Source organism: Hemiscyllium ocellatum, chromosome 31 (genome assembly GCF_020745735.1).
Source record: "Hemiscyllium ocellatum isolate sHemOce1 chromosome 31, sHemOce1.pat.X.cur, whole genome shotgun sequence".
In the NCBI taxonomy this organism is placed as follows: domain Eukaryota; kingdom Metazoa; phylum Chordata; class Chondrichthyes; order Orectolobiformes; family Hemiscylliidae; genus Hemiscyllium; species Hemiscyllium ocellatum.
The window spans coordinates 17,513,211-17,540,024 of record NC_083431.1 but is presented as its reverse complement, the minus strand read 5'-3'; the positions used below and the strand labels follow the sequence as shown (position 1 = coordinate 17,540,024).

Sequence of the window (26,814 nt, the reverse complement as noted above, 5' to 3'; positions counted from 1 at the left end):
GAATGGCCTGGTCCACACTGCAGGGATTTCACTGTTCGATGATTTTACATTCTTATCGAGTGACAGTGCATAAGAAGACAGACATAAAAAGGAGCACCAATGGGCAACTGGAGACAGCTCCCCATCTCAGAAACTCATGGCTCATCCGATTGGGACATCAGCTCCACTTTCCTGCGTACCCAGTCCCCGCCTCAGGTAACGTTTGATTGCCCGAATCAAAAATCAACCCAACACAGCCCTGTGCATAATGAAGGAACCTATCTCCAATGCTTTGTGGAGGGGGAAGAGGAAATTCCACAGATTAACGACCCTCAGAGGGAAAACGTTTTCTTCCTCATCTCCCTCTGGGGTGAGGAGACTGTGACAAATCGAAACAACAGCGTTCATTCTGCTGTTTAATGACACCAAATGATTCCCTCGATGTAACATTACCAGAATAATCTAGCGGAAGGTCCAACCTAAACTTCCTCTCTTCACAGCAGCTGTTGCCTGGGCCCTTGGATCTCTCCTGCATTTTGATTTCCAGTCTCTGTATTTTGATTTACAGCGGGGACACACCCCTGTGTGTGCGTGGGGATGGAGGGGGAAGGAATGTCAAAGTTCAGTCATCTAGTTCTCAACGAAGGAGCAACTGGTGTCTCAGTTTTTATTTTTAATATATAATTTTAAACCCACCTCCTCACTTTACCCGTTCTGTAGAAGGGTGATTGGACCTGAAACGATAACTCTGCTTTCTCTCTCTCTCTCCCCCCACACACAGTCGCTGCCTGAGTTTCTCCAGCACTTTGTGTGTTTGTTTGTGAGTTGTGTGTATTTGCAGTATTCACTTCCCTGGGCCTTGAACACTGAAACCTTAAACAGGCTGCAGTTTTCCTACATTTTCACTCTCTGGAACAGACAGAGGAGTTTGGAATGGATTTTTCCCCCCCCGGTCTGTGTGAAGACGGGCTCCACCCCAAAAGCACTTTCCAGTCCCACTCCTGATTTGGCTTTGGGTTTTTAATGTTGTTGATGTGTCGCTGGCTACAAATGTCCCTCGCCAGCGCAGGCGGAGCGGCCGCAGCGAATAACATTTTGTGGGACGTCTCTTTGGCACCAACAAGGGAGTGAGGAGGAGGAGGGAAGGAAAGGAAGGGTAGGGTAGGGTGTGCGCGGAGCTCCCGCCTTGGGTGGAGAGACACAGAGGCGTTCCCCGGCGCTTTCCCCGCTGAATGGGAAGCGGCTGTGAGCCGCTGCTCCGGCCATGATCGCACAGGAACACCCGATCCTGACCATCCTATTGTCCGCCCTGGCTTTCCAGAGCCTCCGGCTGGTCCTGCGGGCGCGGAGCGGCTGCCTCCTCCCGAAACAGGTCGAGGGCAACAAGACCAAGTCGTGGAGATGGACCAACCTCAGCGTCTCCCTGGTGCACTCGGCGATCACAGGACCGTGGGCTTTGTTGTGGTATGTTTCCGCCGCCCCCTCCCTCCTTTCAGGCGACCACCCTGTCTGGGTTGAGGTGTACAGTCCTTGTGGGTGGTGGTGGACCTGATCCCAGCGCGTGTTTTCCACACTTCATTGGGTGCCAGTGCAACTCGAGTTTAAAATCTGAGTCACTCGATTTTGCTGTCCTGTTGTTGCTATCCTGCAAAATGCCTTTGATATGAGAGCACTTGCTCCCTCTGGTCTGGTTTGGAGAGGGTTCAGGAGGGTGGGACTGCCGACTTAGGCCAGCTCCAGGACTGGTACAGACCCCCAGGAGACAAGTGGTCCAACAGGTTGGAGGTTCCTCTGTTTCTGCCTTGTAGTATGAGGGTTGAAAGTTGCCAGGAGGATAGAGGGGTGGGGGAGGCCGTAAGCCCCTCAACTGGAGAGGACTGTAAAGGTATGTGGTAGGGGATAGTATACTTGGGGGCTGCGGGAAGGTGTTGACACTTTTCAGCTGGAAGCGCCCAGCTCATGTTGTCTGTCAGGGTTCAGGACATCTGCTCTGAGCTGTGGGGGAATTTGCAATAGAAGGGACGAGGGTTAGGTCGTCGTTGTCCATGTAGGTACCATGTTGTGGGTGGCACAGTGGTTAGCACTGCTGCCTCTCAGCGCCAGAGACCCAGGTTTGATTCCTGCCTCAGGCGACTGACTGTGTGGAGTTTGTACATTCATCCTGTGTCTGCGTGGGTTTCCTCCGGGTGCTCCGGTTTCCTCCCACAATCCAAAGATGTGCGGGTCAGGTGAATTGGCCATGCTAAATTGCCCGTAGTGTTAGGTGAAAGGGTAAATGTAGGAGTATGGGTGGGTTGCACTTCGACGGGTCGATGTGGACTTGTTGGGCCGAAGGACCTGTTTCCACACGATAAGTAATCTAAAAAAAACATAGGCAGGACAAGGAAGTTCTATAGGGCATGAGGAGTTAGGTGCCAAAGTAAAAATGATAACCTTAAAAGTAATCACCTTTGGAACCATGAGCAATTTGGCACTGGGCACATAAGATTGGAGAAATGAATATGTGGCTGAAAGACTGGTGTGGGAGAAGTGGGATCTAGTTTGTGGGCCATTGGCACCAATACTAAGGAAAATGGGATCCATTAAGTTGGGACAGTCTAAACCTGAATCATGCTGGGGTCTGACTTCTAGTGCTGCAAATGTGTTGCTGGTCAAAGCACAGCAGGTTAGGCAGCATCTCAGGAATAGAGAATTCGACGTTTCGAGCATAAGCCCTTCATCAGGAATAAGAGAGAGAGCTGATGAAGGGCTTATGCTCGAAACGTCGAATTCTCTATTCCTGAGATGCTGCCTAACCTGCTGTGCTTTGACCAGCAACACATTTGCAGCTGTGATCTCCAGCATCTGCAGACCTCATTTTTTACTCTGACTTCTAGTGAGCCACATAATTGGGAAAGTAGAGAGGATTTTAAATAATGGGGGGCAAGGGATCAAATTTGGAAATATGTATTGATGCAGAGTTGGATAAATTTGTGCTCATTATTAAGGGGATCAAGGGTTACTGGGTGAAGGCAGGATAATGGGGGTGAGATACATAAAAGCCATGATTGAATGGTGGAGCAGACTTGATGGGCAGAATGGCCAAATTCTGCTCCTATATCTTATGGTCTAAATCAAAGAATCGAGATGCGGCAAGACTGAAGGGAATATGATTAACAGACCATTACAGGAAAGGATAGGGAATACAAACTAAGAGTAATCCAACAGACAAAGCTAGAGATTATGCAAAAGTTAAAGGCTCTGTATCTGAATGCAGATAGTGTTTGGAACAAAACAGATGAATTGACAGTACAAATAGAGATAAATAACTAAGATCTGATAACCATGAGAGACATGGCTGCAGGATGACACAATTTGCGTTCTGAGTGGTGAAAGGACATTTTAGGAAGGACAGGAAGCTAGGAAAAGTTGGAGGAGTGGCTCTGTTAATAAATGATAGTTTTTGGCAGAATAGGGAATGTGACCTAAATTTAGGAAACAAGGCTATAGAAACAGGTTGGGTTGAGATGAGGAATTATAATAGCAAGAAGACACTTTGGGAGTGGAATGCAGGATAGAGTATTAAAAAATGAAACTATGTTAACTTGTCAGAAAGGTACAGTTATAATCATGGATGATTTTAACTTATGTATAGACAGAACAGTCAGATGGGAAAGTAGCTTAGGTAAGTGCTTCACAGAATATATTTAGGATAGCCTTTTAGAAATTCACATTCTGGAGCCCAAGAATAGATTATACTGGACCTGATATTGTGCAGTGAGATAGGATTAATTAATTCCCTAATAGTGAAGACTTCCCTAGGTACCAGTGATCATAACATGATTTAATTTGACATTCAGTTTGAATGGAGGGAGGAATGTGTCCAAGTGTTGTAATTTAAACTTAAACAAGGGCAATTTTGAGAGCACAAAAGCAAAGCCAATTAAAATGAATGGGCAAATAAGGGATACATCCATATAAATGCAGTGACAAAGACGTTTAAGTGGATATTTCAGAATGTACAGAATAGATATATCCAACAAGAATGGAAAACTTCCTAGGGTGGAGTTCACCACCTGCTGTTAACTAAAAAGTTAAAGATGTTGTCAAACTCGAAGGAAAAGCAGAGCTAAGTTGATTGGCATGTCAGAAGATTGAACAGAACTTAAAAACAAAGCAAAGAATTGACTAAAAGATTAATGAGGTGGGAAAACAGTGAAAATAGGGGCAGGAGTAGGCCTTGCAGCCTTTTGAGCCTGCTCCACCATTCAATGTGATCAGTATCCTATTCCCACATTCTCCTCATATCCTTTAATTCCTTTAGCCCTGAGAACTATTAGTACTTCAAAATCATTCACTGTTTTGGCCTCAACCACTTTCTGTAGAAGGGAATGCCACAAGCTCACCACTCTCTGAGTGAAGACATTTCTCTTCATCTCATGCGTTAATGGCCTAACCCATATCCTTAGATTGTGACCCCTCGTATGGATTCCTCAGTCACTGGGGACATCTTTACATCTTTAAAAATTAGAGTACATGAGATAACTAACTAGAAATACAGAAACAGAAAGTGAAAGGTTTCTATAGATATTTACTAAGTAAAAGAGTTAACAAAGTGAGTATTGGTTCTACAGAAAGAGAGTTTGGAGAATTAGTAGTGGAAAATAAGAAGATGACATGAATTGCATCTGCCATCACTGTAGAGGATGCAAGCAGCAATAGAAATAGCTGTAAGTCAAGAAATGGAAGTGAAGGAGCAACTCCAGAAAATTACAATCAGCAGGAAAGTAGTATTGAGCAAATTGTTGAAGCTGTGGGTAAACATGTCCCTGGGTCCTAATGGACATCATCTTCGATCATAAAAGAAGTGACTAGTGAGATGGTTGATATTTAATTTTTGAAAATTCCGTAATTCAGGGAAGAGTCCAATAAATTGGAATCATGTTTAGCTAATTTGTTGAACTTCTTTGAGGATGTAACATGTGGCTAAAGGGGAATCAATAGATGTACTGTACTTGAATTTCCAGAAAGCATTTAATAAGAATCTGCATCAAAAGTTATTGGGGAAAATAAAAGCTCGTGATGTAGAGGTCACATATTGGCATGTATAGAAGACTGGCTAGCTAACAGGAAACATAGAGAAGGCATAAATGATCCTTTTTTTGGGTAGCAAGAGGTAAGAAGATGTGCTTGGGATTCAGATGTCAACATTTTATATAAAAAGACTTTGAAGGAACTAAAAATATAGTTGGTAAATCTGTTGATGATTGAAAGATAGGTAGGAAAGTAATTTGTAAAGCATGCATCAGTCGTTTACAAAATATAGTAAGCATGCAGTAATGATCTGGCAAATAAAGTATAACGTGGGCAAATTTGAAATTGTGCATTTCAGCAGGAAGAATAAAAATAGGCATGTTATATAAATGTTGAGAGTTTGCAAAGCTCTGAGATGCAGAGGGATTTGGGTGTCTCAATACATGAAAAAGGTTAGTATGCAGGTCCAGGAAGTAATCAGGGAAGCTTATTATTATATGGGGTGTAGAACACTTCAGTTATTCTCCAGTTATACAATCGGACCATATCTGTGTGTTATGTACAGTATAGGTCTCCTTATTTAAAGAAGGATGTATATGCTTTGGAAGCTGTTCAGAGAAAAGTTCCCGATACTCTAATGCCTAGAATGGGTGGGTTGCATTATGAGGAAATGTTGTTCAGGCTTGAGCTTGTATCCACTGAAGAGTAAGAGGTGAAACATAAGATTCTGAGGAGCTTGACAGACTCGATGTGGAAAGCACCATTTCTGGGAAAACTGGAACTAGGGATCCTTGTTTAAAAATGAGAATTTTTCTATTTAAGACAGAGATGAGGAGAAATTTTCATTTTCAAAGAGTCAGAAGTCTTTGGAAAGCCCTTCCTCAGAAGGCATTGGAAGCAAACAAATTGAACACTTGTAGAACAAATAAGCAAGGGGGTGAAATGTTATCAGATATAAGCAGGAAAGAGGAGTATCAGATCAACCATGACCTGAGAGAATGGAGGAACAAGCTGAAGCGGCTGCGTGATAATAGACAATAGATGCAAGAATAGGCCATTCTGCCCTTCGAGCCTGCACCACCATTTAATATGATCATGGCTGATCATCCTCAATCAGTATCCTGTTCCTGCCTTAACTCCATAACCCGTGATTCCACTATCCTTGAGAGCTCTATCCAACTCTTTGTTAAACGAATCCAGAGACTGGGCCTCCACTGCCTTCTGGAACAGAGCATTCCACACAGCCACCACTCTCTGGGTGAAGAGGTTTCACTGTCCTAAATGGCCTTCTCCTTATTTTTAAGCTGTGACTTCTGGTTTGGGACCCACCCATCAGTGGAGTTCTACTGCTCCTAATTTGTACATTCAATGTCCAGAGGAGTCTAACCACCAATCCCTTTTAATTGAGTGTATTCATATATCATTCATCATTGTGAAACATAAAATATTAAAATTTTCTGTTAATTTCATAATGGAAAGGATTCTACAAACTAACTTGAGAAGACATGCAATTCCCATGTCTAATGTAAAAATTGCTGAAAGGCATTGCAATTAGGGTTACCTTGGTGATATTAAAATGTTGCCGTTTTTAAATAATTTTAATCCATCTAGGTTCTGATGTGGTTTCAAGTCTGTATCCTAAGGTCCAGTTGTTTGCAGTGCAGTTTCAATTCTGTACACTGCAACATCGGTTCACCCCCATGCCCTCCAATGTTGGTGTTCAAACTGGAGCCTGCAGATCCTAAGGGATCCACAAGGGGCTCTGACCACAGTCAGTGGTGTTGTAAGCAGACTTCTTTTCAGATGCCATCAGATTTTGTTTTTTTTCCATTGATAACATATGATTTCTTATGCTGTTTGCTGCAACAAAATGAAAATTCAACAGTTGTTTGCATTCTATTCTTTTGGGTTTCTGAAATTGCAAGTACATTTGTCGGTATTTTTAGGAGATTCCTTAGGCTGTGTATCAATACAGGCAAAGGGTTCTCATGTAGGTGCCTGTATTTACAAGGAGACCTTAGTAGGAATGTGTAAATATTTTCAGAGGATCCCCACAACCGTGTGACTACCTAATTCTGGGGATGTGTTTAAAGTGGGAGAGTTGCTGATTGATCACTGTCTGTTTTAAAATAAATAGGTCAAAATATCAGTTGCCTAAAGGGAAATCATGCAATTGATTATTGAAAACATTTACTTGGAAAATGTGAGGAAAATTCTTATTTGTTAATTGGAATTTTCTAAAGCTCTTTAGATTTAGAGGACATTCCTTTGGATTGGTAAATTGCAAATTAGGAATTTCATTCCATTGCTCATGAAGAGAGGAGTTGGAAACCTCATACAGTTGTTCTCGGATAATGCACGTTCCAGCAGTGCAATTTGTTTATAACGTCGCTGAGGAACTAAGAAATGGTATTTTTAAGAACCCTTACCTTTGTTTGCAATAGTGCGATTCCAGCGGGGATCATTTTGTGCGCTTCGTTCTGCATATGCGCTGATGTCAGCTGCCGACAGAGCAGCTTTCTGTGAGGGGTACAGTAGAGAGAGCAGCTTTCTGAGAGAGATACATTAAGCAGCTTCCTGTGAAAGGTACACTTTTTTCCTAGACTATCCCATTTTTTTGAAAAAATAGAAGGGCATAATGACAAGAATGTTAGCAAGAAGTGTCCTGGTTATAAAACTGCAGGTGGTGAACGCAAAAGATAGGCTATAATGCTGGAGGAAAAGCTAAATATTATAAAGCGTTTTGAGCATAAGGAGAGAATACATGATATAGCTCGCTTAACAGGAATGAGGGAGTCTACCTTATGCACCATGATGACCCTCTGTTCCTGTAATAACAATAACTTTTAAATGTACTGTGTTAAATTTACTTTTGTTTCATTGATAACTATGGTTTATAATTTCATTTGGTCTGTGCAATACTTTGTATTTTAGGTAAGTTTAGAGCCATCGTGAGTGATATTTTTGGTGGTCTGCCCCAACTCCAGTTTCCCACAGACCCCATTATTTATATATTAAGCAAGGTTTCGCTGGAATGCATCTATGGCATTTGAAAGTGAGAACGCAAAGAGTAAATACAAAAACTGAATATGCCAGAAATCTAAACCAAAGACTGAAATTTTTGGAAATGTCCAGCAGGGCAGGTAGCATCAAAGTTTTAGGTTAATAACCTTCCATCAGAGTAGATAGGACTTTTGCTTGTTTCCTTTCTCTGTTCTAATAAAAAGTAACTGGCCTGAAACATTAACTCTGTGTCCTTGCTCACAGTTGCTGCCAGAATTGCTAAGTAATTCTGTCATTCCTTATGTTTATTACAGAGTGATGAACAAGTACAAACTGATTGAAAGGTAAACATTTAGAGTTGATGAATTTAGTTGAGACTTTTGAGGTGACCAACATGGTCGATAGAGAGGTGTCCATGGAAGTGGATTTTAGATGGCATTTCATATCATTTTGAATTAGGTTATTAGCAAAAGTGAGTGTGCACAGGATTGGAGGTGATCTTGTGCCATGGATGTGGTTATTGGTTGAGATGTAGGAGACAGAAAATAGAAATCAGTTTCTAGATTAGATTAGATTTCTTACAGTGTGGAAACAGACCCTTCGACCCAACAAGTCCACACCGACCCGCCGAAGCGCAACCCACCCATACCCCTACATTTACCCCTTACCTAATACTATGGGCAATTTAGCATGGCCAATTCACCTGACCCGCACATCTTTGGACTGTGGGAGGAAACCGGAGCACCCGGAGGAAACCCACGCAGACACAGGGAGAACGTGCAAACTCCACACAGTCAGTCGCCTGAGTCGGGAATTGAACCCGGGTCACTGCTAACCCGGGTTAGCAGTGCTAACCACATTGGCGAATGTGAAAAGTGAAGTTGTCCGGGATTGTGTGCTGGCCCTCATAAGTGATTTGGATGTAAGAGTAGACTGTTGTGTGTCCAAATTCACAGACTAGGCCAAGTTTAGATGCACAACAACTACCTATTTTAGGCCTGATGTAATCATCCAGGAGCTAGAAGGCTCTTGTGAGCACCAGGGCATGATCCTTGTTATTGTATAAGAAATGGAATCTGATGTAATCTGTAAGGCCTGAATGCAATTTTAAAGCTAACCTGTGTAGCAGATGTTAAATTTGCCAGACCCTGGCTATGGAATGCAGCAAACCAGAATCCCAAGGAATAACTGGAGGTGACTCATTAAAAAGCTTTGTTGCAAGTGGGCGGCTGATTTTTGAAGATTGGTAGAGGCTCTTTAATTTGTTTCTTATTCCCCCCCATATAAAAAAAAACATTTTTACTGCTGCTAGATCTTCCATAAACTCTACCCACCCAAATTGTATTGAATGCAGTCACTGTCAGAATGCTGTGTTGATTTGGTTCTAGATGTGAGTTGATGGACTCCCCTGTTACTGATGAACCAGCTGCCTATCAGTCTTCCTATATTGCTAGGAACATGCCAGTTTTAATTGTTAAAAAAATCTGACCTTGAAAATGATTTGAGCTTCCAAGGAGTTTCATAGGCCCTGCTCACTGGTCTAACCCGCACTCCATAGCAATACCTTTAGGTTTTGCAAAGCATGCATCTAGCACAGAGTAAAATGCCTAGAAACCACAAAGAAATACCTCATTCCAGTTAGGGTCTCTTGCTAACTTTTAATTATTTTGTAATTTTTTGCTTTAACATCCAGATCCACTAAGAAGTGGCTTGAAGTACTTAATCTTTAAGTACACTCTTGCACACACCAACAGGAGACTTTGCACTCTTTCAACTTAATCTCCGATTTTAGATATCAACCTTATTTACGTTAAAATATAATTCAATTAAATAGTCAGGTCATACCTTGTGATTTTGTGTGTCAATATTTGGTCGATGGTGGCCTTGCCTGTGTGAGAAAGTCATGGTTCAACACCCAATCTGGGCTGGTATATTCACCTTGTACTGAGGAAGTGTTGCACTCAAATGAGCTGTAAAATCTGGAATCTTGAAGGACTGGTGGATGGGAAAGCTTCTGTAGCAGTATTGTAGGGAAAAAAAGCATGACAATCTCTTAGTGTGCACACCCATAGTGTGCCTCAGCATCACTGAACTGGATAACCTTGTCCTATATTTCATTGTTGGTTGTGGTATTCTGCTGTTTGTCACTGGCTGTTGTGTTTTCTGAGATTATGGGAGTGATTGGATTTCTCAAGTGCTTTAGTGAAAGTAAATGCTATGGACGTCCTGAGAATTTGATAAATGCACGTCCCTTCTTTATATAAACATAGTGAAGATTCTGGCACATTACTATGGCCGCAACGGATCTAATAACAAGCAAATCAAAGTGCTAGATCTCACAAGACTAATAAAATGTGGAGTTTCGTAATACGCGCTCTGCTTCTTCCTTAAATGGAGATCTGAACAGATTCCATCCACCATCTGCCTCTTTCAACTGGCTGAGCTTGTTTCCCGATTTCTCTTTAACTTGTCTCACCTCCTCCAAATAAAAGGTGTGGCCACGGGTTATGCCTGCCCTATTGTGAGTTTTATGCAATATTTGTTCCAGTTCTCCTCACATCCCCTCTTACAATACTTTTTCCAGTATATTAATGATTGTGTCGGTGCCATTTCCTGCTCTCATCTGGAACCAGAAAGCGTCATCAATTTGCAACCAATTTCTACTCCTCCCTCATCTTCACTTGGTTCATCTCTGACTGTCTCTTTTCTTTTTTTATGTTCTCTTCCCATTTCCAGGGATAGCCTATTGAAATTGAGTTGTTGAAATTCATCGCAAACCCACGCAACATTACTTTAACTACTTGTCCTCACATGCTGTTTCCTGTAAGGACTGCATTTCATTCTCCCAGATTCCCATCTCTGCTTCCGTTAGGATTCCCTTATTGGCTTTTCCCACCTCACTTTATCCATATTGAAAGGATCCTCTACCATTTCTGTCACCTATGGCAGGATGCCACCATCAAAAACATCATCACTTCCCCTCCCTGTCAACATTTTGAAAGGATGATTCCTTCTGTGACATATTGGTCCACTCTTCGATTGTCCCCTAGCATCTCAACATTCTCCCCTAACACTTTCCCATGCAATTGCAGGAGGTATAATACTTGCCCTTTCACCTTCCCTCTCCTCACTTTCCAAGGTCCAAACACTCTTTGCAGCAGTTTGCGTGTGTGCCTTTCAGTCCAGTCTACTTTTTTTACTGCTAACTATACGGTCTTCACTACAGTAAGGAGACCAAATACCAATTTGTGGAACACCTCCACTCAGTCCACAAGTATGACCCTGACTTTCTTGTCACTTGCCATTTTCACCCATGATCGCATGTTTGTCCTAAGCTTGCTTTAGTGCTCCAATGAAGGCCAACACAACAGCTCCTTTTCTGTTGAGGCAGTTTTTAACCTTGTGGAGTCAACCCACTGCCAAATCTCTGGATTTGTGATTTTGCTTTTAGCGAAATGACCTATATTCTGACCTATCTCTCTTCTCTGCAACCATTACCACTCCCTTTGCCTTTTGTACTGTGGCACCTGTGATCTCTAACCTCTTTCGGCCTTTAACTTTCCCCTGACCATTTCTTGTGTTCCACTTGATCAATTCCACCTTTTCCAACAGTAAACCACCCTATCAATTTTCTACCTGTCGCTTCAGTTCTAAAGAGGAATTTATTTGGACTCAAATGTGAACTGTTTCTCTCTACAGATACTGCCAAATATGCTGAGTATCTCCAACAATTTGTTTTTAGTCTGGATTTTGACTTGTATGGCACAATATTTAGATTGTTGATGCTGTTCCAGACTGGACAGGTTGAGTTCTAAGAAGATTGATCTCCCTGTATCTCTGACTTAGCTTCTTTGGGACCATGTGTCACTTGCTTTTCTACCAAGATACATTACTTTAAGTTTGTCTATATTAAATTTTACCTGCTCCAGTTATGTATATAGACTAATTCACTTTGTCATTCCTTGTTTGCTTCCTCAGGTTCAACTTTGCTGTCTCAAATTTGGTGTCATCTCAAAATCCAAGCAATTTGAACTAAACCTTTGAACAAGAAGCAGCAACATCAATTCCTAGGACATGCCACTCATCACTTTCCTCCACTAACAAGTATCTTCAATTTGCCCTTTTCAGCCAATTACTTATCCATCTGTAGATTTCACCCTGACATGAAGTTCAAATTTATTGAGATGCAGCATAGCAGCAGTCCTTGAAATCCTAAAGGTTTATTCTTGTTCTTGTGATCCTCACTAGCCTTCTCTCAACATCCTTAATCTAATCTCATCAAGGGATCCGTCTACACCTTTCTTTCTTCTTATCTAGCTTCTCCTTAAAACAGAGCTATGATGGCCATGTCAACTAATTCCTCTGATAGCGAGTTCTACATTCTAAAACCTCTCTGCATAAAACACATTCCTCTTAAATTTCCTGCTCATTTTATTAGAGACCACCTTATTGCCATTGCCCCTGGTCCTGCCCCCAACCTTTTTACCTCTCCCCTATAAAGCTCCTCAATAATCTTGAAATAGTCTACCAGATTTATCTTTTATTCTCCTCTTCTCTCATGAAAAGGCTTCCATCCTGTTCACCCTTTCCTGGTAGGTGTCAACACTCAGTCCTGGTATTGTTTAAATAAATAATTTTTGCACTTTCTTCTTTTTGTATAATATGGAGAGTAGAATTAATCACAGTACTCCAGCTGTGGGCTAACCAATGTTTAATGCATGTTCAACAGATCATCTCTGCTTTTCACCTTTATCTTTCTGGAAACAAATCCAGAGCGTTGTTTGCTTTTCAGTGACTTTATTGTACCAAAATGATAGGTTTGCATTCCAAGTTCCATATTTCTATTTAACCCCAATAACTTCTGATTCACGTGCCCAACAGAAATCTGACACTGATGAATTTGTAACTGCCTTTTTTCAAAAAAAGGGCAAGTTTTTGAATCATCCCCACTTCTTCCATGTGCCAGGATTGGATTCACAATACTTCATTGCTTTCTCGTCCAATGATATTTTTTCACAAAGATCTGCAATACATTCATTTTACAATACAGTAAATGAAGAGAGAAAGTCTAGAGTGAAGAAAAATTGGGTTTTATTTTGCTAAAGTGTAGATGGGCAAGGTGTGATTAGATTAACGTCTATAACATCCTGAATGATCTTGACAAAGTAGAACTGGAAAGGCTGGTTATACTTGTGGGAGGGTCCAAAATGAGGGTTGTTATTTTCCTCTTGAGTTGTGTTCCTTTGGAACTCTGCATTACATGCCAGTGGGGGATGGGAACACTGAATACTTTTAAGATGGCTGTAGATAGATTCTTGTTGGGCAAGGGAACCAGACGTTATTGAGGTCAAATGGGAATATGGAACTTGGAATGCAAACGTATCAACAGTGAGCTTAGTGAAAGATCGAGCAGCTTGAATGGCCAACTGGCCTACTTCTGTTTCTAGTTTGTGTGTCGGTATGCCAGGGTGTGAGAGTGCACAAGTACAGTGAAAAATCTTGTAATTATCTGGATGTACATAGAGAATTAGAACTTGACCTAATTTGGATTTACAGGAACATGATTGCTGAAATAAAATTAGGAAGAGGAGCATGCAGTTTACATAAAGTATGTGTTAAATAACACTGCAGTGTGTGAATGAGTTTTACATGGAGTCTCCAGACTGTATATTCAACATCGAGAAAAATGATGCAGAGAAACAGAAACCGATAAGCTTTGGCTACTGTGTGCTGAGAAAGGACTGATGATTTGCTACAAAAAAATAGTATAGTAATGAACTAGCTACTGCCAACATTGAGTTCAGATCTCCACAACAGCCAGTTCATTTCATAAATGTTGTTATTTTGTATAAGATAATAGCTGTGAATACTGTCAGATTATCATTAAAAATCCAACTCATTCACTAACATCGATCAGGAAACCTGCCATTTCTGCCTGTTTGGGCTTGCATGTGATTCCAGTCCCTCCATAAATACTGCTTATTCAGCATAGTCCACGTTGCAAAAGCACGTTACATGAAAGAAATGGAAAAGTGCTTGAAAGTAATTATTTATGAAGCATGAGTTTACAAAAGAAAATTGTCTTGTCATAAATATCACTGGTTGTTACGACAGAAGGTATAGTCACTAAGCAAGTGCAGTCAAGCTGCTTTATCAATTTTGCAGCCCTGCAATAGCAAACGTGGTTTCTGTAAAACAAAATTCAACAGTGTAACATGTCTTTTTTTTTCCCCCTCTTTTGCAGCGTATACAAGTCTCCTGAAATGTTAACTGAATTATTAACGTTCCACAGTTCCTTTTCATACTTGCTGATCTGTTTCTCCACGGGTAAGAATGTCAATCATATAGAATGTTGTACACAGTATGAAAAATAGTAGATTTCATCCAAAGTTTGTTGCTTGTTCAAAGCTTGAGACTGCAATGTACATCACCAACAGATCTAACTAGCAAACTTATGACTTTTTTTTAATGCTATGGTGATTGTGAAATAACTTCACAACTAAATTAGGAATTCATTATTGTTGAAACTTTCCTGTATGGTGGAGTCAAAAAGTTAATTAAACTTCCAGTCCTATGCTGACATATTGCTCAAAGTTAGTATTTTACCTGTTGCCTTGCAGATGGACTGTTAAGGAAACAGATTTCTTTATGAAAGCAGTAAGTTTATAAGTTTGGTATTATTCAGAAAATACCGAAACTAATCACGGCCGAATAACAAAAAACTGCTCCCTCTGTGCTGCAGCTATGTTATTCAATTTATTTTCAAGCAGGCTCTCAAAAACATCTTCCAGTTTTAGCAGTATCTTAATTGGAATCTCACAGCTACTTGTTTTTAGGGAGGCTGACTGGGTGTTTCCACTCCTTTATACATTCCACCTTATCCCAGCTCTAGACTCCTCAACAAAATTTTATCCTGAGTCAGTAACTCTGCTGCCAGGACAAAGTCATTCTTATCCTTAGGGTAAATGCCAGGAAAAAAAAAGTACAGGGAGGCTAATTTCCAGATTCCTAACTGAATTAATAGCGCAAGAAAGGCTATTTTAAAAAAATCAGCTGGATGTATTTTGCAGAACTGAACCAATGTAGTTTGACTTAAACTGAAGTGGTTGGAAATAAATTGCTGTTTACATCTGTGGAGAAACCATATTGAAACTACATGGAACAGCACAGTGACTCGGTTGTTAGCACTGCTACCTCACAGTGCCAGGGACCCAGGTTCGATTGCACCCTCAGGTGTCTGTCTGTGTGGAGTAGCATATACTCCCCCTGTCTGTGTTTACTCTGGGTGCTCAGTTTTACTCTCATGATCCAAAGATGTGCGGGTTAGGTGGATTGGCCGTGCTAAGTTGCCCTTAGTATTTAGGGATTTGCAAGCTGGGTGGGTTATCCATGGGAAATGCAGGATTACAGGGATAGCATACGGCATGGGGGTGGGTAGGGGGGGTAGTTGGGTTGGGTCTGGTTGGGATGATCTTCAGAGAGTTGGCGTGGACTAGATCATAGAATCCCTATAATGAGGAAGCAGGCCATTCAGCCCCACCGATGCTCTGAAGAGCATCCCACCCAGACCCATGTCACCCAAGGCCGAATGGTCTGCTTCCACACTATAGGGATTCTATGGTTCTAATTTTAAAATGTATATGTAATCAAGGACAGACATTGGAAGTAACTGTGCAATCCTGGCCACAACCAATTAGTAATGTCTGGGATTGAGAGAGACGAATGAGCCTTGGTGATGAGGATCCTGCACAGTGGTCTGTGGGCAGCCTGATATCCAGACATCACCAAGTGGAGAATACATAATGGCCAGGGAACTGCTTGAAGCCAGTGACAACTATTGCATGAGCTTACATGGGAATTAGATTTTAACTTTTATTTCAAGTCTTTTTAATATTGCTGTAGTGAAGAGTTGGTGTCATAGGTTTGAACATTGGAGGGTAAAAAATGAGGTCTGCAGATGCTGGAGATCACAGCTGAAAATGTGTTGCTGGTTAAAGCACAGCAGGTTAGGCAGCATCCAAGGAATAAGCCCTTCATCATTATGCCCAAACGTCGAATTTCCTATTCCTTGGATGCTGCCTAACCTGCTGTGCTTTAACCAGCAACACATTTTCAGCTGTGATCTCCAGCATCTGCAGACCTCATTTTTTACTTGAACATTGGAGGTACAACATTCTTGCTTTGCCCCCAAGCTTCATTGACACCTTGAGATCATGCCTCTTTGCTGATATTATGGGATCTAATAAATTGTCTTATTCCAAGTTTGAACTTTGATCTAAAGGCCTTTATAAAATCCTTATCATGCATGAAAATTTCTGGTCTTAGTGATTTACTTTAAACCAGCGCTTTTCTGGTTCATCTGATGATTTTCCAATGTCTCTTGAAGAATCTTGAAATGCATGTAGAACATTCGTTCATAACAAAAAATTTCAGCCTTGCTAATGTTGCTCATACCCAGAGAACCAATACAAAGAAAAGGAGGACATTTCTGGTTTAAAACATGAAACCTATTTTCATGCCCACAAAACCATTCAGAGTGTAAACCAAACTGATGATCTGGGAGCTGCTGATGTAAAGATGTACCTTTTCACCATGAAAATGATAAATATTTGAAAGCAGATAATATTGAAACATTTTAAGTGAGAATTAAATATTGTAAATAGCAACAGAAGTCATTGCATGGAGCTTGATTTTTTTTGGATTAGCCAGATGACCTGCAGCTTCTTTTAGATCCTGCTTTTTTCGTGGTTTTGATATTCTGATTAGTAGAATAAATTTAAACCATTTTTTTTCACCCTGAGGGACCTTAGCATCCTAATTATGTATGACTTATGTGTCATTATACAAATACAAATTTATCCTGCTATCACAAAATAATTTTAGGTTTAAACTGTTGCTTTTGAAAATTGTTTTGAGAAGTAATAGTAAGATGATTGCATAAAACCTTGTTTGTTGGTGGAAAGGTAATGCTGTGGATAGAGGCTTTCCCTTTGAGATTACTGCTGATGGGCTGTCACAGTCCATCATTCTGTGACAGATTTACTACACTATTAGAAATTCAAGATCAACATTTTTGAGTCAAATGCTAATTCAGTGGCAGGTACAGTTAAGCGTGAAGTACATCTGAAGAGAAGCAAGATATTCTTTTGTGATAGCTTTTAATTTTATCAGAACTGTCTATTGAATTCCTACTTTACAGACCCCATAACCATACATCATCAGGCAGCAGTTTCAGTGCAGCCTTGGGCTTATGTCAAAGAGTCATGATCTTATTAAATGGCAGAGAAGGCTCGAGGGGCCAAATGTCTGACACATGCAACAAGTCCATATCGAACCAAATTATCCTTCAGCCCTCAGTGGACTTTGTGGCTCTCTAAAATAAAAGTGAATTAGAATTATCGCTTTTGTTTCTATCTGTTCTTGGAAGTTTGTAGAGTACAAGAGCAGGCTAAAATGGTTCCCACTAAGATTGTGTTACAGACGGGAGTGATAGGACCACCCAATCTATCACTAAACATGTTATTCTATCATATTGACCAAGCAGTTGCGGGAGATTTCATCCTAATTCTCCTAAGGTTAGCTGCTCTCTGTCAGCATTGATTTTTGTTCCTACATTCCTGGCTAGGTCAGGGGAATACTCCTTTACTGCATCAATTGCTTCCTGTTCTTTCTCAGGAGCATGTTTGTTTCCATTCCTTCCAGTCAATCTCCATCACAGCATCTGTTCTCCTTGCTCTTCCTTTATAAAGGACCACCTCCCACTGCACGTAAAACAACACATAAACAAGTTATTACAGACAATGAAAATCTGAAGTGCGAACAGAAATTGCTGAAAGTATACAAGAGGTCAGGCAGCATCTTCAGAGAGAAACAGGTCATGCTTAAGATTGATGATCTCTCATCACAGTTGAGAAAAGAGTTCAGCCGAAGGGCCATTTGAGCTGAAATGTTAACTGTGTTTCTGTCCACAATAAGTTCCATTCTGGCACAATGCGGTTTCCTGACGCTTCCGCTCCATGCTGGTGTTCTGAGTTAAAACGCCCACAGCTCTTTTTAACTCGTAAGGCAATTCTGTTTCTTGCAAGAGAGAAAAACGTAAAAACACTTCATTAACAAACTTTTTCTCTGGAAATAGGTCACCAAGGGGGAAAAGCAAAAGTGAACTAAAACAAAAGAAGGAAAGATTGAGTAAACATAAAAAGATCAATTTCTCTGGGTAAAAGCAATTAATGCAAAGACATGTTATGAAAATAGTAAGAGAGAGGAAAGGTGATTAACGAAGCAATTGCAGCTTCACAAACAGCCTGTTTTCAGGTGAAAGTACATACTTTATAAAACTGCTTGAGCATAGAATGTAACGACATGTCATAATGACACAAATAGTTATTCCTTCACAGATGTTATTCCTTTATATTTACACTGAACAATTTAACATTTATTTGTTCCCATTGTTTACTGTTCCAGAGGAAAGTTTATAATACAATAATAGTTATTAACAATATGCTTATAATGAAAGGCTGGAACTTTTTCACTGGAGTGTAGGAGGTTGCGGAGTTTATAAAATCATGAGGGGTGTAGATAGGGTTAAGGTCGGTCTCTTTTCCCTAGGATGGGAGACTTCAAGACTAGGGGGCATATTTTTTAAGGTGAATGGAAAGAGATTTAAAAAGGACATAGGCGATTTTTTTTACACAGAAGATGGTTTGCGTATGGAATGAACTTCGTGAGGAGGTGGTGGCTGTACATACAATTGGATAAGTACATGAACAGGAAAGGTTTGGAGGGATAGGGACCAGGAGCTGGCAGATGGGACTAGTTTAGTTTGGGATTATGTCTGGAATGGACTGGTTTGGACCAAAGTGTCCATTTCTGTGCTGACTCTATGACCCTATGAATCCATCTTTAATAATTTACTTAAAAATAATATATCTCTTTTGGGCAACATAATTAGGTCACTTTTCAGTTATCTCACTTACAAGGCGCTTCATTCATTTATAGTGGTAATCTGGAATTTGTATCTTAATATTTTTAACAGTTTTTTAAAAACTCAACAACCTCCTGAAGGCCGTGAAATGCCTATTCACAAGATGACATGTTGTTTCTCAAGCTTACCTTGAGCTCCATGGGAACAGTATTGGAGAGTGAGGGTAGAGGGGTCAGTGTAGGAGTACAACACAGAACTAAAAGCAATTTGAGGACATGCTTTGAGGGCAAACTGGATAGAGATACTGTAAAATGCAATTGCCCCATTTCTCCAATGAGTAGGAGACTGCACTATTGAGTAAATAGAATAGATGAGAATGAAAGAAGTACAAACAAGTCGCTGCTTCACTAGGAAGGAGTGTTCAGGACCTTTGAATGGCAAGAAGGGAAGAGTTAAGTTAAATGTAGCAGCACCTGTACTTTCATGTGACAGTACCAAGTGAGGAACAGGGCATGTTTAGGACTGAACCTCCACTAAGGAGGGAAAGTCCGAAGATGATCTGTTTGGCGGATGCTGATGGAATGGACAGCAAGGACAAGAGCTTTCATGAGGGAAAGGGTGAGAACAGAAGTATGGAAAACAGGATGTAAACAGTTGAAGACCCTATCACCTTGGTTGAGGAAGACCGATCAGATTTGTAAGGGTGTCATGTCAGAACAGACGCAGCAGAGAAACTGAGAGGCTAGAATTCTAACAGGACTGGGTGTGGGGCAGTATTGTGTGATGTTGGTGTAGTAGAAATAGCTCTGGCAGGCAGTGGGTTTTCAGTTGGTTTTCAGTGGATTTTGGTGGATAGTCTATCCCCAGAAATGGGAAGAGGAAAGTCATGGAAGGAAAAGAGAGAATTTGAGAGAGACCATGAGAAGGCAAGTAAAGAGTGAAAACTGGAAGTAAATGGGATTAAACTTTCCAGTTTGGAGAAAGGGCAGTAATAGTACCAATGCACTCATCCAGGCATCAGGAGAAGTCAGGGACTCCAGCAAAATGTGAATAAAGAACGTTCCACCTCTCCTATAGAGAGGCAGCTACAGCCTGGACATGTGCAGATTTACAAAGAAACATCTTTTAGTTGAAGGAAGTGAGTGAAGTTAGAGGAGAAAATGTTCCATGTGAGAATAAGTTCATCCAGTGGAATAAGATGATAGTAGCTGGAGAGTGGTTCTTATTCCATTCAAGAAAGGTACAAATTGGGAGCTGGAGCAGTCCATTTGGCCTTCAAGCCTGATGTCAATAAGATCGTGGCTGATTTGATTATGGCCTCAACTCCACATTCCCATCTACCCCCAGTAACCTTTGACTTCCTTGTTAGTCAATAATATATTGATCTCTATTTCAGAAGTTCCACTGATATTGTCTCCACAGTTTTCTAACTGAGAGTTCCAATGACTCCGGACTGCCTGAGAGAAAATAATTCTCCTCATTTTAATCTTAAGTGGGTGACCCCTTTAAATGAAATTGAAATCTCTTAGGTATAAAGAATGCACCATCCCTGGTGAAAAGGAAATAGTTAAGTCTAGGAAACCATAAACTGCTAAAGTGGTGGATAGTGGTGAAAGAGTTGTGGACGTACAGTACAAGGAAAGAGACTAGACGGGTGAGAATCTATAAAAGAAATCGGTTCCATTGAGGATGAATAGGCTGAAATTGTGTGTCTGACAGGACCATACAGTTTGTGGGTCTTGGGAAGGTGGTAGAGCAGTCTGTATGGAGTTGGGAGCTGAGAGGTTAGAGTTTTTAACAAATGTGTCACTGGTTTTGTGGTAAAGAGACTCATTGAAATGTGGTAACTATGTGGCCATTGTAATGAATCATCTCAAAGGCATGGAACAACATTAGCTGATTTTACTTTGATAGTATATAAAAGTTCCTTCAAACTATTTTTATAGGACAACTCACCAGGACTTCTTTGGCAGCATCTTCCAAAAGTGCATTCTGCACTACTTAGAACAAGGGCATTAGATACATGGGAACACATCACCTGCAAGCTCCCCTCCAAGCTACTCATCATCCTGATTTGGAAATATATCGGCATTCATTCATTGTCACTGGGTCAAAATTCTAGAATTCCCTCCCTAACAGTACTGTGAATGTATAGGAACACAGGAATTAGGAGCAGGAGTAGGCAATTCAGCCCTTCGAGCACGCTTTGTGATTTCAAATGATCACGGCTGATTTTATCCTGGGCTCAACTCCACTTTTCTGCCTGCTCCCCATTGCCCTTTATCTTGCTTTTTATCAGAAACATATCTGTTTCTTTTTTGAATCTGTTGATTGCTCTCTGGGGCAGTGAATTTCACAGATTCAAAACCCTCAGAGAAGTAGTTTCTCCTCGTCTCAGTTTTAAACCATTTCATCTCACTCGATATGTATGACCTCTTGTTCAAGGCTGTCCCAGAAGGAGGAACACCTTTCCAATGTTCACCTTACCATCTCTAATGTATGTACCCACTAAGGACTGAAGTGATTCAAGAAGGCAGCTCATCATCCCTTTCTCAAGGCATTTACAAAAAGGCAGTAAATGCTACACCAGCCACTGACGTCCATACGCCCGTAAATGAATAGAAAAATGAATGCAGCAAATATATAGAAATGTAGTAAATATACTTTTCATAAGCTTTTTGTGCAAGAACAACTGCATCAGATAGTGATTTTATGGTTTATTGGATCTTCGAGGGTTATAGTCAGTGTATTTGGAAAATATTCAGCCAGAGTTATTTTCTTCGAAATTGTTTGTTTTTTGATGTTATTGATCTTTTGGTGATCTGAAGTGTTCAGAAAGTAATAACTGCTCACTCGGCCTTGCTGTTGGCCAGTCCAACTCAGAATATGTGGTCTCCCTCTTTATTTGTCAGATGAAGAAGATATCCAATTTTCAGGAGGCGTAGGAGCAGATGTAAGCCATCGAGTTTGATGCATGACTTTGAGTACAGCTATTACTGGTAGCAAGAGGCACCCACATCTAACTCCACCCTGAGTATTATTAGCAGTGCATAAGTCATTCATATTAAACTACTGTTTTTTTTGGAAAACAATCCTGACCTAGTTCGAAGCATCCCTTAAAGCAAAGTTACAGGTGAAAGGGGATTGTAAGGAGATGAGCAGGACAGTGATATTAGAGATTTCAAGACAACCAGGAGATTAGGGCCAGACCAAAAGCAGGGGCGTATGCTACCTTACAGCAGTACAGTGTCAGCCAGGCACCCAAGCAACATATTAAACAGTCAGGACCATACTGAGTAGTAAGAAATCAGGAAATTGGGATTCCTAGCATTGGACAATCCATAATAGTTAGGAGTTCTAAACTGGAAAGAATGAGGTGCCCACGTTTCTCCCAAGTGAGGTGCAGCAGTCACAATGACCCCAAAGATATTTTTGCAGAGTCTGGACCAAATACTCCAAGCAGATATATTTACAGACAGTGTTGTTTGACCCAGAGTAACCCAGTGGCTGAAAATCACCACAGGAAGCTTTAGAATGGTCAAGGTTATGAATGAAGACTTAAGATTAGTATGCATCGTTGTGTCCTATAATACCTCATCAATAAAGGCCAAAATACCCAAGTTTGCTGCTGTTTTTAAAATTTGGGGTTTTTAAAAAATATTATTTTTGTTTCCACTGATCTTCAGTGAGTCATTTTTTCAGCATTTGGCTTGAATTCATAGCTTAACCTCGGCAAACTGATGATAATATCAGATACATTTCACAAAGTCAAATATCAAGTTCATGTTTCTCAGAAACCAAGCTTGATAAATTGTTATTTGAGAGTGTTTGAAATATGTCACCAGACTCCCTGAAAATTCCTTTCATTGTCTTACCATTTTCTGCTGTAGTTAGTGTGAACAGCTTGTTTAACTGTAGGAGTTATCACAATCAGTTTCTATGCTGTCATGACACAATACTCAACATTCATATTCCTGCCCTGCTTTAGCCACATGCACTGTTCCTGCCTCTGATTTTTTTTGTGTGTAGCCTGTTTATTCCACTGCACAACAGATTGCTGCGTGTTAGCACACCTTAATGACATAGAGGAAGCTCTGGCTAACAATTTGTTGGAATATTGAAGGATGGCTGCATTAACTGAAAATGGTGCTTTCGGTGAAAAAGTTGAACTGAGGAATTGTAGTCAATTAAGCAGATGCAAGAGGTGCCTTAGTACTTTTCCAAAAAGAACTTAGTTTTCTTGATGCTTTAGAAAACCTCCTTCAACACACATAGTCAAAAACAGAATCATGTACCTGATTTGTTTTTGTGGCATCTTTGCAGCGTCCACAATGGCTATCATGTTTGGCTAAAAAAATGCTTCAGGGCTTGTGCCCGAAATGTCGACTCTCCTGCTGCCTGACCTGCTGTACTTTTCCAGCACCACACATGTTGACTCTGATTCTCCAGCATCTGCAGTCCTCACTTTCTCCTTTTTAAAAAAAATCAAGTCTACACTTCAAACAAAAAATCACTTGTTGAACTCCCTCTGGACATGATAGTAATGCACCAATCAAATGCAAGTCCTATAACTCTGGTTCAAATATAGTTGAATCCTAAACACTTATAAATCATGGAACAGCCCATGCTAAGTGCATAATTAAAATGCATGTGCATTAAGTAAACTGGGAAGGTTTCAGCTGTTTCTGTAACGGGAGTTTGGTGGGGCTTTCTTCTCTTATTTGAGTGCTTCCAACTTTATTTTTCTTGAAGACTGTGAATCTTGCACAATGGCAGTTCCTCCCCTATCAGCCAGTGGTCACTGAAAACATAATTCAAAGTGGCTTTCACTGTTGTCACCTCCCAGCGATGTCACCAGAGAGCTATAAGGAATGGCAAACCCGACCAGGTGCAGCAGCCCCATCGCTTGCCCCGTTAAGAATACCAAGCCCAGCTGTAGCAAACTGCACTCCACCCTAAACAGCAATTAAATCAGTGCAGGTTCAAGCCTGAAATTTCCTGGTCTTCTGATTTCACACCAGCTGATGAATCTACTTACTAAACAAGTGGGTGGGAAACATGTTTTTGCATCTGTTTTCTTGAACCATTCAGTTACATTGTGTTCCACCAATTTTAGTAAGTACATCATACAGCTCTAGTCCTTTGTCACTTTTATATAATAATTGTGAATTGTTCTTTTCAGGCTATTTTGTCCAAGATGTGGCTGATATCATCATGAATGGCCAGTCTAAAGCATCATGGGAGTTCCTGTTACACCATATGTTGGTAATTATACTGTGGAGCTTCAATACTAACCCAGCAATTCAGATCAGCTTTTAAGTTAATTTACTTCAAAAAAAGTATAAATTTTATGCTGGAGAAATAGATCGGTTCTGTGAGAGTTGTAATACTTGATTTTATTTTGCGTTAACTATTTCTCCCTTGTGCACACATGCTCCATATTGAGAAAGCATCAGTTGTTATAGCAACTGACAGTATTATCTACTGTTGCAACACAGGGGCTAATTTTATGAGTCACGCTGTCAGTGGGGAGCCATGCCTGCCAAAAACACACATCCAAAATCAGGGAATGTGCTGCACAAAATATTTCAAACCTTTATTTTAGCATCTCATCCAACAACATGATTTCTGTCTCCTTTGTCTTCCTGCGTTACCTCTCCTTGGTGTTCAATCTTTTCCTGCCCAGTTTAATAATTTCTGTCTGTATACTACTCCTAACAACAAAACATTGGTATCCCCCTCTTCTTCACTCAGTTTTTTTCCCTTCTTTTATTAACTTCATGATATGAAGGGGGGATCTGGGAATTATTATAATAATCCAGCAGAGAGATTCATGAGTGTGTGTTGTTTACTTCAGTGTTTCAATGCTGCCAAAAAAAAAGCTTCCTTCACTGTTTGCTGCAAATTATAGCAGGTATATCCAAGTGGGGGAAGGGTGTATTTGGAATCTGGTATGTTCAGAAATATGGTCGTGCACTCTGAATTGTGGTGGGGATTGCAGTTGGAATGGAGGAAAGGACAGGACCTGTGTACATTTCATGGGAATGTTTTTAGTGCTTGTTTGTGATTACATTTTATTTTATGTCTGTTTATATTCTCATGCATGAGGAACTCTTATAAATTTCTCTTTACTGAAATGTGGATGGAAGCAAATATAATATTTTGGAATGTGGTTATGCATTTTATAATGATGAGTAATTTTTTAAAAAAATCAAATTTAAATACTCAACTAAAAAGCAGAACTAAGAAGTAGACCAGTGTTCATTGGTCATGACACATAACAGATTTAACAATAGGAAAAAAATAATTATAAAACAATAAAATACTACCACTGAAAAGGTATTTTGTGCTCAAAGATTTAGTTTGCTCAGTCATATGACTTATAAACTAGTGTTATAAACATTAGCATTCTAAGTACAATGTTTCATTGCTGTAACAAAATGTTTAGATATGTGGCTGAAGTATAATTTTAGGCTTTGGCAGGTTAAGTGCTGACAGTCTGTCATGTAAATTTCAACATTAGTATGTAGGTTAATCATAAGATCACTGCAGACTGGAATGTTACAGATTAGCCAGGCTGCAGATAAATTTACATAATGACAATCAGCCCTCAGCAAGACATTGAAGAAATTGCTAGAAAACAGTAAAACCATTTTTCTTTATGCACTGAAGATGAATGAAAAGGCTATTTAATACATACGCCCTTGTGATATTAGTAGAATTTGAACAATGCTATTTCTGTTATCTTCCAAAAGAGCAGGAGACTAATTTGAAAGCAGCTAGGTACAATGCAGTTCAGGGCAAAATATCTAATCAATGTCAACATTCAGCTCTTAAAAGGATGCTCTGCAAATATTAAATGTCTGAATACCACAAGTTTATTTTTTTTCATTTTATGCAGTTAGTAGTATATCATGACCACTGAGGACAAGGAGAGGAATTCTGATTGGGATGAGCAGCATTCTCTATTTATATTTTAAATAGTTGAAGTAGGTGTGGCTATGCTCCATGTATAATGACCACTTGTACATCCCCAGCCACCCTCCATCCTCAAAGGTTGGTATTGGCCACGCACCAGCCTCATCGCATTATTATGTATGTCTCCAGGTCATTTACGACATAGTTGTTCACTTCAATACACCATTTTGGAGTTCACCAACTGCCAGGCCATTTAATGTTCAGGGACAGAGACCATCTCACACATGATGCACCTTAATTCAGAGCTGACAGGCTCACAGTATTTCTTTGCATTGCCTCTTAATGCAGACAAAGGCCAGTCAGCTTATCATAGTTGTCAGCAATGACTAGAGGGGTGGGTATGTTGCTGTTCAAAACTGTGTAACATCAGTGTCACACATACAGAAAGCGCCAGCAACTTGTGTGACAAACGCACTACATGGGAAACATACTCCAGCCAATTGAGCTAACTGACCTACATAATAGCCAGGCTTTGGCTGACAAATGGCAAGTAACATTTGTGTCACAGAAATGCCAACCAATGACCATCTCCAACAAGACAGAATCTAATCTTCGCCCTCTTGACACTCAATGTCATTATCATCATTGAATTCCTAACTATCAACATCCTGGGGATTACTGAGAAACTGAACGGGCCAGGTCATACAAATACCATGATTCCAAGAGCAGTTCAGAGTCTAGGAATCTGCAGTGATAAACTCATTTCCTGATTTTCCAAAGTCAGAGATCACATGACACCATGTTATAGTCCAACAGGTTTATTTGAAATCATGAGCTTTCAGAACGGAGCATTTCACCCAATGAAGGAGCAGTGCTGTGAAAGCTTGTGATTTCAAATAAACTTGTTGGACTATAACCTGGTGTCATGTGACTTCTGACTTTGTCCATAAGACATTAGCAGCAGAAATTCGGCCATT

The 26,814-nt window shown here is 40.4% G+C and overlaps 1 protein-coding gene across 1 annotated transcript in view; it reads left to right on the top strand.

Annotated features, from left to right (window-relative positions):
- The first annotated feature begins 1,125 nt into the window (after positions 1 to 1,125).
- The window catches only part of tlcd1 (TLC domain containing 1), a 43,319-nt gene continuing 17,630 nt past the window's right edge, over positions 1,126 to 26,814 (top strand). Inside the window, exons 1-3 of the mRNA XM_060848249.1 lie at positions 1,126 to 1,443; positions 14,240 to 14,322; positions 24,102 to 24,184. Coding sequence (XP_060704232.1) covers positions 1,244 to 1,443; positions 14,240 to 14,322; positions 24,102 to 24,184 — 366 coding nt within the window. The 5' untranslated portion in view covers positions 1,126 to 1,243. The remainder of the gene's footprint in view (positions 1,444 to 14,239; positions 14,323 to 24,101; positions 24,185 to 26,814) is intronic.